At 34.7% G+C, this 13,450-nt stretch overlaps 2 protein-coding genes across 4 annotated transcripts in view; one reads left to right on the plus strand and one right to left on the minus strand.

Annotated features, from left to right (window-relative positions):
* The window catches only part of LOC141426705 (uncharacterized), a 173,109-nt gene that overhangs the window by 125,883 nt on the left and 33,776 nt on the right, over positions 1 to 13,450 (minus strand). The window lies entirely within an intron of this gene.
* On the plus strand, positions 356 to 10,708 carry LOC141426707 (uncharacterized). Its single transcript, XM_074085829.1, has 22 exons — positions 356 to 432; positions 517 to 568; positions 1,236 to 1,565; positions 1,634 to 1,669; positions 1,764 to 1,820; positions 1,953 to 1,967; positions 2,058 to 2,126; positions 2,216 to 2,248; positions 3,297 to 3,350; positions 3,432 to 3,488; positions 3,568 to 3,609; positions 3,690 to 3,806; positions 3,895 to 4,284; positions 5,004 to 5,120; positions 5,848 to 5,970; positions 6,492 to 6,551; positions 6,631 to 6,669; positions 7,387 to 7,428; positions 7,536 to 7,601; positions 8,753 to 8,785; positions 10,238 to 10,320; positions 10,401 to 10,708. The coding sequence occupies exons 1-22, from the start codon at positions 385 to 387 to the stop codon at positions 10,488 to 10,490; spliced, it is 1,953 nt and encodes a 650-aa protein (XP_073941930.1). The 5' UTR covers positions 356 to 384; the 3' UTR covers positions 10,491 to 10,708.

Here is a 13,450-nt window from a genome sequence, read left to right on the forward strand (position 1 = left end):
ACCTACCTGTACCTACACTCGTCCTGCATCCGGATTGACATATGTAGTGGTATTGCTGTCAAACCCTACACAGCTACCTACGTTTCATGTATCTTGCTTATTTATTATATTAATTAATAATGATGCGTGCTCGCCGCCATCCAATGATTTATAATGCCGCCAGAAGATAGTACGTCTCCATTCACAAATAGGCCTGAGTTTTCGTCCATGTCAGGGATTTTATCTAACAAATGCATGCAAGTTCTAAAAATGTGTAGTATATTTCGTGGTCGCTACATTACCACAAAGGCAGTAAAGTCACGGATATGGTTATTGCAATTTCATCAACATTTTTAATTGTTTTTATCATGAGTCCTTTTCGCTGCAACCATACTATGATTGAAAATGGGAAGAATTACTGTTTTCTTGATACTAACAGTTTTATTTATTTCAGTAAGTAATAGTATTTAGGTATGATAATTAGAGCTGGGAGTCTGGAAATACCGATTAATTAAAAAAAATGCTTCATTTCTCTAGGTACGAGTACGTGCGACTAAAATAGGAGGAAGCTATGGACATGTTAAATATCGTAAGTATTTTTAAATATTATTCAATAAAAATATCATACATCATCCCAGCCTATATACGTCACACTGCTGGGCACAGGACTACTCTCAGAATGAGAGGGCTTGAACCGTAGCTCCCACGCGGACCCAGTGCGGATTGGGAACTTCACACACACCATTGAATTGCTTCGCCGGTTTGTACAGGTTTCATCACGATGTTGTCATTCACCGTAAAGCTCGTGGTAAATTCCAAATGTAATATTATTTCGCATATGAAATTCGAAAAACTCAAAGGTGCGAGCCGGAGTTTGATTGAACCCACGATCCTCTGCTTGAGAGGCCAGAGGTGAAATCACTAGGCCACCACGGCTTTTAAAAAAAATCATTACATTAGGTACTCTGTATTCAAATAAAATCATAATTGATAAAAAAACTCGTAGAACACATAATCAGTACTTACATGCCCATATTTAGTAAATACCCAATGCTGTATATGTATGTATTCTACTAGTTTTTACTGACATAAGCTCACTGACATAAGGCTATAAAACTTTGTATAGCCTGTAGAACCTACAAATTTTAATAATCATCAACAGTGATCATCAAAGATTTCCCACATAATAATGACTGTCGAGTTTTACTGTCACGAATTACAGACCGAAGCTAATATAACGAATATTCTATTTGTAGGTGACGTTAACGTCCCACAATATGCTAAACATCCTAAACTCAATCTAAGAAAACAGCACGAAACAGCTATTAACGATGACGCTGTTAGTGGTCCACTTAAAGACGATGCCGAGCCGACGTTCGAAAATCCACCAGAGGAGGAAGCACAGGCAGAAGAGGACCATTTAAATGATGAAAACAACGTAGATGTAGAAAATTCCCAAAATGACGATGATCAAGAACAATCAAATGAAGAAATTCAAGTTAACCCGGCTAAAGAAGATCCACCGGTAGAAGGAAATACAGATATTGCAGAATCCCCCGGCAAATTAGATATTCCACCAGATGATGGTAAGTAGAATAAATATCTTGAAACCCAGAAAAAGCCATGGAATAATAACTGATTCCTTGATTTTCAGAGGATGAAAATGTGGCCGTACGCGGAATCAAAGCGGGTAAGAAATGATATAAGGTATATTATATAGGATAAATCACTTCGTAAAAGTTAATGATATGTATGTAAATGTTTATCTGTTAATACATTTTCAGGTGATACTTTTACTCCACATGAATTACTCCCAGTAACCCAGAAATTGATGGAAAAAGGTTTGTTTCGTAACTATTTAAATGTTTATTTTCACGAAGAAAAATGTTATTTAGATCAGTTCAATATTTTACGGAATTAACAATAGGCACCTTAAATAATATTATAGCTAAATGATAACGTTTGCTTTGCAGTCGAACACCCTGGAGGTAATTTATTTATTTTATTACATACGCATCATAATTACCCATCTAATTATGTTTTTTTTATTTACCTACTAAAATTAATCGTATTTGTAGAAGGAAAAGGCATCGTGAGCTCGTCGAAGAGTCCTGAAGCTTTGGCAGATGTCATATTCGAATCTTTCTGTATGTTTTTCGTTTCAACATTTTATGTGCCTACTTATATGCAAAAGGAAACACTTACTTGCTGACATAATAATTAAATAAATTTACAGTTTTTGGACCACACCGCATAGTAACTTTAGAAGGTATGTTTTCATCTTACTAATAAATATCACTAATTCGAAGTTTTGTGATGTCGTCTGTGTGTTACTCTTTCGCGGCTGGACGGATTTGAATCGAATTTAGAACATATTTATTTACCTGGAGTAAAATTTTCTAACTTAGCAATTGATGGCAACTACTTACATTTAAATTGGAGTTATCTACATTAAAACATTTTATAGATAGTCGTTGAACCTCACTTTATTGTCACACTGATCTAAGAAGTTAATTTAGCAATAGGACCTCTTTAGAAAATATTCCAAAAATAATCCTAGACCAACTTCTTACAATTTCTTACCTATATGTCAATTGGTAGAATGAAAGGTAAGATTGACCATGCAGTTAGTTTATATTATTTCTTAACTCTTTGTCATTAATTTATTAATTCTGAATTGTGTAATTACTATGACACATGCTTGCTTTGAGTTACCTTTCATTTAGTCAACGAAGAAAGGTAACTAGGTTTATTTAACAAATTAATCTGTGGATAGAGCTATCTAAGTTTCATCCCGTAATATATATAGTTCTAGAGAAAGTAATAACCTAATTCTTCGTAAAAGTTACATGCAACAGCTAGTTTATAATAACTCTGGAGTTTTAAATTTTCATGATTTTCACTCGTAATTAATACCACAATTAGGGCGGGACTTATGACGCTAATAAACGAGTAATAATTACCTCGACGTTTAGACCACATTACAGTGGCAATGGTCATGGTTACTCTGGTGATGGTCGTTACTCTGGAGTAGGTATATAAAGGTTGTGCCTACGGCACAATGAGGTTAAGTATTTTTAATACATAATAATCTGTCCCAACCGGGGATCGAAGTCTAGTTTTCAATTGTTAAAATAATTTTAAGGATCGATTCTGTAAGTAGTTAGGCACTGAAGTTGCCCCCTAAATTAAACGGACAAAGATTGAATGAATCGACAGAGATTTAAGATTGGAAGTCTTTGTTGTGTACTCATATTCTGTAAGGTTTCTATAAACTGCAAAAGATTTAAAATACAATATTTATTTTTAAATTTCAGATAAGGATATAATTGGTCTCGATGCTCTTCAGGCTCTAGCTATAAGCGGAGACGGTAATTGAAATAAGAATACGAACGTTTTAGTTTTTGTTTGTAGGTACTGATACTGATACCATCTAATATATTATGTTTTAGAAGCACGACGAATGCCTACACAAGTAACAGCACCAGCGTATTTATTAAATATCGAAGGTACGTGTCCCTAAAATATTGCAAACAACAACTGGAACCAATCAGTTACTCGTACTATAAAATTTCTAATTTTTTTCAGATCAAATTGTCAAAATTTCACCAAGAACCAGCAAGTACCTTTGTAAGTCAACATTATTATGTATGTTGTTATTCCTGGTTATACATGTTAACTATTCATAATACCTATTTTCCTGTTACCAGTATTAAGAAAATCAAATTCGACTGAAACACCACAAGGGAATGTAAAGAAAATATATAAATTCAGAAGTAGGAAAGATAAAAGAATGATTAAAAGACGGGCTCCAAACACTAGTCGACGTAAGGTTTTGGCTTTTTTAAATTGTTGATTCTATCTTGTGATTATTTTATCTATGTGAGAAAAGTGAATACAACCTTTTTTTTCTAGAAAAACTCGTCAGTAAACTTCAAAAGAAAAGGAAATTAGTGCTTAATCCAGTGCGAAAAAATAATAAAATTAATAAGACAAAACACATCAATAGGTCTGGGATATCCAAGATTAAGAAGGCATCAAAATCGATGGTTAACCCAGGACACAAAAATATCAAACACAATAAAACAAAAGCTGTCACAACTTCTGCTTCAACTAAGGTTCACAAAGGGGTTAAGGCAAAAGTTAATTCAGCTCGCAAATATGACAAAATGAATCTAGCGAAAATCACCAAAACTGTGGCTTTATCTAATGGAGCCAAGCCAGTCAAAGGAATGCAAAGTCCCAAAACGACGCAAAAAAATCAAAGATTTTCCAAGAACGGAACTGTTGCATCAAACGTCGTAGGTAAGATTTAAGAACTTGAATGAAAAATAATAGTACATTACTGTAGAGGCCGGGAAGTAGGGGGTTGCCGGCCAAGCAGATATAGACCTTGTTACCTTGTTACCGACCTTGGGCTTCATGACAAGCACTTAAGGTCGAGGGTTTTATTTGGGGGTTGCAACCAAGGTAGCCTGCATGTTATGACACTGTTTACGAGCAAGTGTGATGAAAATAAAAAAAAATCAAGAAATGAAGCTGGCGGGACGCTAGTCTGGTCGCCCTGTTATGTACGAGCGTGTCGCGCTGGCTGCTGGCGGTGCTGCTGTGCGTGCTGTGGTGTTGCCGTGCGTGTCGCAGAGCGCGCGTTGAAACAAAAGACGGTCGCATTGCCGGCCAGCGGCCTGCAAGGTTGTATGAAATCTCTTTGCAGGCCGCTGGAGTGACCGCGCGCACGCACGATACTTCTCGGTCTATTATTTGTAACACAACGTCAATATTTCATGTCATGTTTGAGAAAAATAAGTTTAACATGCTGTTTCTACCTACCTCCGAAAAACGTGGGTAGATAATAAAGGTAAATTTCTCATGTCAGCTGACTAGGGACTAGCCTGCAACAAAGATCGAGTCGGCTTGATCACCGTCACTATCGAGTGCTTGTAATGTTAACAAAACCCAGCGTTTTAACAATATTATCTGTATCAAGATGGCAATCTGAACACTATGAAATATTTTTTTCTCAGATAAACCTGACAAGGCAAATAAACAAAAAAATAACAATAAAAAACGGAACAAATCAATAATGTTGAATCGCATCAAAGGAAACCCCGCTACTCCCAGACCAAGCAGCGCAATAACAGGTAATTTATTTAAATAAAAAAACTCAACTGCTACTTTATGAATGGAAATAGTTTCAAATCTAACCTTTACTGGTAAATCTGCATGACTGCTCTATTATCAGACTCAATATATATATATTGTCATTCTTGGTCAAAGTGCATCCTAAGACTATTCTAACAATACCCAACATGGCTAGGTTACGTTATTCTGCCTTGGAGTTGTACTTAGTGCCTAGCTTCCGGCTCTATTAACAGATGAGCTTAATGGTAACATAATATGTAATATTATTATTCTATTCACATAAGGACTGTACGTAAATGTCAAGTTTCATGTGAATATCATAATAGGAAGTGCGTGAAAATAAAGTTCAAAGACCCGTTACATTCATAAAATACCTATATAGTGACAGGTGGAGCTAATATAAACGGGTTATAATCTAATAGTTCGGCCAATAGCGATCCATGGTCCATTTACCATAAAATCTGAACTGATTTATTTAGATACGATGAAAACCTACACAGTATCGATGTATGTATAAATGTCACTAAGTTCAAGGGAGATAAATTATATTGATTGATCGCTCAGACGAGCACGAACTCTTTAACGTATGGTTATATTACGATTTAGTCGAAATTATACGCCATACGCAATCATGAGATATACGTAATAAAATTATGTATTTGCAAAGATGTTTTATTCTTTTTCATTTGAGTAGCAAAGTATATTTTAGTATATTATTATTTTCAGTTCACAGAACCAGCACTCTTTGTCGGTGGAGGTACGAGTGCACCGATCCAGGAGACCTTGATACTTGTAGACTACGCACTCAGTGCAATTTGGGCAGCTTAAAGGCCACCACCAATTCCGATTGTAAGTAATCGATATGTAGGTAAGATAATATTTTAGTTACTTTTGGTACCTACATAGAAATTAAAGATACAAAAAAATAAAATTAATCTAAACATTTATTATAAACTATAGCTAAACTTGAAAGAAAAGTAAATTAAAACAAGAATAAGAGACTGTTTCACCATCCATTGATTAGTGTTAACTGGCGGTTAGGTGTGATGCCGTCTCTCTTTGGTTTGTTAGAATAGACGGAGACGGCATCACATTTAACCGTCGGTTAACGCTAATCAATGGATGGTGAAACAGCCCCTAAATGTACAAAAGATCCCCCCGTGGCATGGACAAAGATACTAGCAACATTTTCTCTATAAGTATATAGCTTCTCTATAATGCTGTTACGATGTGCGAGCAAACTGCCAACTCTGATCTGCCGTGATGTCCAAGAGACTTTTACTTTATAAAATTCTATGTAAGATTATTAATATTATCGATAAGTACTATAATACAAGTTATATAATTTATATTTTTCACTTAATCGAAAGTTATCGGCCCTGTGAGAACAGACAACGAAATGAGAGATTTGAGAAGATTCCATAAAATGAGTAAGTTATAATAATATCTTTAGCAACTTTACTACCTATTATTATGATTTGTAAAATTAACGAGGAAATTGTTTCAAAGTTGGATTTAGTCCAGTGGACGAAGAAGTGGAGAAAATACGTAAGTACTGTTTTATTTTATTGATATGTGTGTTCTATTAAGTTTTTTTTTACATGTAAATAGCGTGTAGGCAGTCGACCGGTTGAAAGTGGAAACATTGTTGAAACTGAATTGGATGGATGGCGAAGATCGAAAACGTGGCTTATTCGAAATGTAAACAATAATAATGCCAGCTACCTACAACAATAATGGATTTCAATAAAAAAATATGTTCCTTAGTACTTTCCTTATTGTTATTGAACACAACACAGAAGACAAAAGCTTTAATTAACATTTGAAACTATGATTATTGATTAGGTATGTCCTAAAAAGACCTTACTTTGCTTATGCTTACTCCTTTATCACAAGCTTTTATTTAACTTGCAAAGTTTGCATGTTCGTATGTAGGTAAGTACCTACATAATAATCACATACATAAATACATATAAGCATCGCCTTAAAACTTGATACTTGTAGAGAATGTAGTTTGGCTATCTAATACAAGAACAGTCAATAAAAAGTACTATCGGCAATAAAGCTTGTATTTAAAATATAATTTTAACACAACCTGGGCCCAACTGCACAACAAATTACAAGCTAATAGTATAAGCGATTTTGTATTGAAATTCACTAATACTATTTTCTTGTAATTTATGTACGTATGTAAACACTTCATTGTACAAAATAAATATCAAACACAACACACGTTATATTTTATTATTTGCGCTTGTTTTTCAGTGGAAGCCCGCATTATGCAATTTAAACCTCCTGTATTGCTTGGTAAGTACCTTTATATTATTTTGAAGCACATAAGGAATTATTAATTTATTACCTAACATACTTTCCTTGAACATCTTTTTTTTAAAATACATTTGGTTTGTTTTTAGAAAAAACTGCTCGTATAGAAAGTTTGGCTCAATATTTCAACAATATTATTGTTGCCCAAATACAATGTAAGTAGGTCTCTAAATATATTTAGTTATACTAGCAAAATATAAATAGGTTAGATATAAGTTCTACGAGAGTTGAAGTGAATGATTACATACACAGCTAAATACATAAAACTGATTGCATAAAAGGAGAATTAATGAAAATGAGTGAATGTCGAAATTCGGCTGTCATTACATGACAATAATATGTTCTTGTGTGTGTGCCCTTAATTCTGGTGGCACTACCTATATATCGTCAGTGTGACATTTCTACCTTCAATCTCCTTAATTCCCCCTAAGGTAGTTGTAATCCTGCTATCCTACTAATGTTATAATGCGAAAGATTACATCTACAAGATAATTAAACTAAATTTGGTAAGTATGTATTTGGATAGCTGGACATCTGGAGATTATTCCATAGGCTAATTTTTATCCTCGTAGAATTTGACGCGGGTGTTTTATACCAGTATGCAATATCTGTCGGTAATATTTACAGCCAAAAATATTAAGAGCCTTTATACCTGCTGAGCTGGCAACGTTGCATTTTTGTTAGTCTTTCTCGATTATTTCATAAAAATTGAATGAAAATTAAAATGTTGTCTGATAGAACATTTCTTAATATATGAGATAATGTGTCTACTCCAATAATTATTCGATACAGACTTTTATTTTCTTTAAAAACCGGTTATAAACATTAATTCCTTTTTAAAGAATATAAAAGTCTATCACGAAGAATTATTGGAAGACACATTAACTTATGTATTTAGAAGTGTTCTATCAGACTATATTTTTAATATTCATTCAATTTTTAAGGAATAATCGAAAAAAACTAACAAAAATGCAACGTTGCCAGCTCAGCAGGTATAAACGCTCTTAAAACTGAACAGTACAACATTCATTCAACGCATAAATTGGTTTTTGATTTCGATGTCGACATGCAAAAACTTTTGTGTCCTAAGTAATAAATGCGAATGTGAGTTTGTTGTTTAATAGTTTGAGACCGTGAACAGGCCTTAGAATGCTTCTATTCCGGGAAATTTTATAGTTTCTGCGGGATTACTAGGTATAATAAACGAATTCTTTGCAGATGAAGTTAGCCGTTTTTTCATGTTTGAGTAACAAACATCTAAACATCTTCATAAACTCAAAGTAATTTATCCATTTTTTATTATTAGCAACAACAGAGGCTCAAAGCAACAACTACGATGGTAAGCTAAGCACGTAATATTTTTTAAACAAACTCAGTGGTCAATTTTTGTTTCTTCAACGGACTGAAAATTAAATAAAAGCACAATTTTATGTTAATCATGCTTACGGTAATTATCTACACAAATGCTTTAGAAATACGGACAAAAGAAGTGCAGTGCTAAATCTCAGTCATGGTACAGTCAATACTTAAGTATCGATGCAGATTGCAAGTTCGTGGTTACGAACGCTGCATAGAACATAGTCACAGATATGGATAGAACATAGCAGTACTACAGTCACCCGAACCAATATCTAGCACAACAGAGCGCGCATAAATATCTGATATCACTCTATTTCTAGGGCTGCTAGGATGTGTCAGATATTTTGCACGCTCCGCTGTAGCAGATATTAATGCATGTGAATGTGACTGTACCTACTTATTTTTTCAAGAGCGATTACGCTCTCTTGTGATGCAGCAGTGCGGCCGCCGTCTACCGATGTAGTAATGAACTGAAACAATTAATTTTTAAACTGCTTTATTATTTTTTAAAAAGTGTACTAGTGTGTTGGATATCCTGGCTGCAGCATCAGCTCATCGTGTTGCCACCATTGCATTGTATGTAGAATCAAATACTGATCAAAAGGAATCCAAACACGACATATGTGCTATTATTTTTTATAGAGTGTACTAGTGTGCTGGATATTCTGGCTGCAGCATCAGCTCATCCTGTTGCCACCATCGCATTGTATGTAGAATCAAATACTGATCAAAACGAATCCAAACACGATATATCTGCTATAGTTTTATCAAGAGTGTACCTACTAGTGTTCTGGATATCCTGGCTGCAGCATCAGGCTGAGAATTCCATAATCTTGCATAGTTATATAGCATACATGGGTGTTTCAAATTGTAGGTCTCAAATATGTTTGAAAGTAAAGTAAATACCCATTATGCGTCTAAGATTCCTACCGCAGCGAACAAACGAGCTGATGATCTTGAAACGGCTGAACCGATTTTGATAAAGCATATCTAAGATCCATCGCTAGAAAACCAGCTTTCAAATAAAAAAAACCGCATTCAAATCGGTCCACCCCGTTTAAGAGCTACAGTGCCACAGACAAACACACAGACACACAGACATACAGACACACAGACACACATAGCGGTCAAACTTATAACGAGGGGTTTTTTGCGTCAGGGGTTAAAAACGGCTGAACCGATTTTGATAACACATGTCTAAGATCCATCGCTATTAAACTTGCTTTCAAATAAAAAAAAACGCATTCAAATCTGTCTACCAGTTTAAGAGCAACGGTGCCACAAACAGATAGACACACATAGCGGTCAAACTTATAACACCCCTTTTTTGCTTGGGGGGTTAAAAAGAAAAAGTGGGCAAATCCCTTTACTTTTATAAACAGCTAAAAATAGTAAGAATCTGAATACTAATATGCAATTATTTTTGTGTTAGAATCTACGATGGCGAACTTAGACGACCAATCTAAGAACAGCGCACAAGACGTAGACAATCCTGGTGATGAAAAAAGAGAAATGGTAATTTCAAAATTAATAATATAACGAGAAAGAGTTAGGTTAAAAAATATCAATCAAAAATGATTATTTGTACGTTCCAGGAAGGAGTAGCGGACTCAGATTTCAGAAGAAAAGAAAATAAGGTGGCTGTACCTCATACTGGCAGGCCATTTTTAAAGAAGATGTATTAAAAACTGAATGAGTATTTTTTTTGTAATGAAAAAAAAGAAGCAATAGGTTAAATAGCACCATCACCTACGTAGGTGATAGTGCTATTGAACCTAAATATTGCTTCTTTACGTAAGCTATTGCTTTTTGCGTAGGTACATATACGTGTACGTATACGTATGTACCTACTCTTAAATATAAGAAAATCAATAATAGCAAAGAGTGTGATCGTGATAACATACTGCTTCTTTTTTTCTTATTGTGTCCTAACCCTCAAGACTATTTCAAAAATAATATGGTCACTAACCAAAAATTAGGTGTCAATGCCACGTCTCAACAGTGGAGAGACTTCAACTTAACACTAGGGAGAAATGTTATTATTTATGGGTATAAAAACAGTTAAAGGTAAAAGGTTACACGTGCCGCTTTCGCCCTTTCATAGCCTATTGTGCTATGTAGAAGTAGGACAGGGACATGGATATAGGCAAGTATATATCAAGCCATTTTGACATTGATGTTCCGAGATGCAATCTGATCTGAATTTATGTAAATTTCATTTGTTTTCAATAGCTTTTGATATTCATAGGAATTCAGATATTATAAATAAGGCAAACAAATAAAAAAAGTCGAAAAAAAAAATTTAAGCCTGAATGTACCCAACTGCCATAGAGGGTTATAATTTTGTTTTATCTTTTTGTATTAAGACAGTTCATAAAGTACTATGAGAAAGCAATGACGACCTCTTCAGAATTTCAAATGAACGGACATTATTCATATTTCGGTTGAGGAAAAGACTGGCTCGTCGTAGACGAAGGATTATGAAGGAAATTCCAATTTTGTGGAAAAGTGACGGGAACTGTTAGTGTTGAGGAAGCTTGTCTTAAGTTGCATTTAATTACGTCCGTACAGTTCGTGTCAGAATCTTAACTTGATTTTCGTAGAGTCCATTAAGAACACGTTCCGGGTGAGTGTCGCCCCGATCTCGTGAAATTACTGTCAACCTCAGCTAAATGCATCTTCGTAGTGATGATTTAACTCAACCCCTCTTTAGAGATATTTTTGGTGAATCATATCCTTAATAAAGATTTTGAATATAAAGCTACCGTTCATTCTCGATTCGTTAGTTTTCGATTTAAGACGTGAGTTATCCGGGTTTATACTTATCTTAATAAAGATCTCTTAAATATTTTTGGGTATTAGGTATATAATACGATTATTATTAAAAACAATGTGTACCGCGCTTGTTCGAACAGAACGCATCTACATTTTATAAATTAATGCTTATGACTTGCTTCACAAATAGCCATTGTCGTATCTATAACATGTAGAGTCATAAAATGTTGATATTAAATATTTGCTGAATTAAACAAATATGTTACGTTTTTAGTTTCATCGAAATTGAAACCTCACTGCCAATATAAAACAAATAACGCGACAGACAAGTAACTAGTACGTATTTTTTTATATTTATCCTTACGTAATGATAATACGGACGGTTTAATTGTCGATTATTTTGTGCTATCGACTTTCCAGCTTAAGCAAAGCACATTAAAATATTGCCCAACATAACAGAAAACAATAGAACAAATGAATTGTTTGGTAGAGTGACGTTTCAATTTGACTTTGTTTCCCGCTCGTACCCTCGCAGTAGGCTTCGAGTTTTGATCTCCAAGCGATGCGAATGACAGCTACAATGGGTACCTGTCGCCAAAACGGCCAACAGGCAACTTTGGTACAGCAACACAGGAAATATAATTAAACTTGAGCCACAGCCGAGGTACATGGCCGAGGTAGCTTACCTGTTAGAAACTGATATTCCATCGTGCACTATTAGGACCAGCTACTAAATAATTCGTCTGACGACTGGATAGTCAAGTGGTTAGAGAACCTGACTATGAAGCTTGAGGTTCCTGGTTCGATCCCTGGCCGGGGTAGATATTTGTGTGAATAATGCGAATGTTTGTTCTCGAATCGTTTGGGTGTTTACTATGTATATTAATTATGTATTTATCTATATAAGCATGTTTATCGTTACTTAGTACCCATAATACAGCTTTGTTTATTTTGGGACTAGGTCAATTGGTGTCAATTGTCCCATGACATAAAAAAATATCGAGGGAAACATTTTCTGAAACTTTAGAGCACACTAAGGAAACATCGTGCTTCTATTACATAGAACGAAGCCGATGTGTATGGCTCTAAATGTAGAGCTGTATGCATGTACCTTAATGCTCTATGTTAGGTTTATTAGTAAATGGGAGACAGTTGTTCGGTATGTGTTTTATTACTGTAGTTAACAAAAAAAACATTCCAAAACGAAAGTAGTCAAGAACTATTTTAGGCGTATGTACTATTTTACTAGACATTGCTGCCAAAACCGAATTATAACATCATACTACCATTATAAATATACGAGTAGTTCACGAAGGTTTTTTTGTCATTCGTCCATATCTACATTATTTTTTGACAAATTTTCCGCTGTACGATATAGGTAGCATTTTGTACTATTTGCATTAGGTACTTATTATTCACAACTAAGCTTCCTTCCTTGATGGCCATATTTAAAACGTTCATCTCGCCTGTCGCTCATGCAAATGTTAATATGTAAGATGGAACGTTCGTATTTTCTGTTCCACTATAACTTAAATTCTTACTTGATTTAGAGTACTAAAAGCAAATCAATTTTGCTGTTCCTTAAAAATGTTGATTTTTTTGAGATTAACTACGTGACGTGAGATTTAGCCGTTGATTCTATGTTGGGCGTCGACTAATAAAATTTGAAATGATCCTGCAGTGAAACGTGAGTACTTAATACAGAAGTACCCGCGTTTAAATCTACTGTCGGAATTCTTCCCATTCAGACAAATAATACCGCAGAGATAATTGTTCTCTTAATAGATAGCTACTAATATAAATTGCGGATTTAGCCACGAAGCGTCCTCCAGCCGACAATTTTCAATTTACCAAGTAGAAAATTGGGAGA

Source organism: Choristoneura fumiferana, chromosome 3 (genome assembly GCF_025370935.1).
Source record: "Choristoneura fumiferana chromosome 3, NRCan_CFum_1, whole genome shotgun sequence".
NCBI classification, from domain to species: Eukaryota; Metazoa; Arthropoda; class Insecta; order Lepidoptera; family Tortricidae; genus Choristoneura; species Choristoneura fumiferana.

Coding starts and splice junctions, on each gene's coding strand:
- LOC141426707 (XM_074085829.1), top strand. CDS start 385: ATGGGAAGAATTACTGTTTTCTTGATACTAACAGTTTTATTTATTTCA. Junction 2,127..2,215: donor TGTCATATTCGAATCTTTCT/GTATGTTTTTCG, acceptor ATAAATTTACAG/TTTTTGGACCACACCGCATA. Junction 8,786..10,237: donor TCAAAGCAACAACTACGATG/GTAAGCTAAGCA, acceptor TTTTTGTGTTAG/AATCTACGATGGCGAACTTA.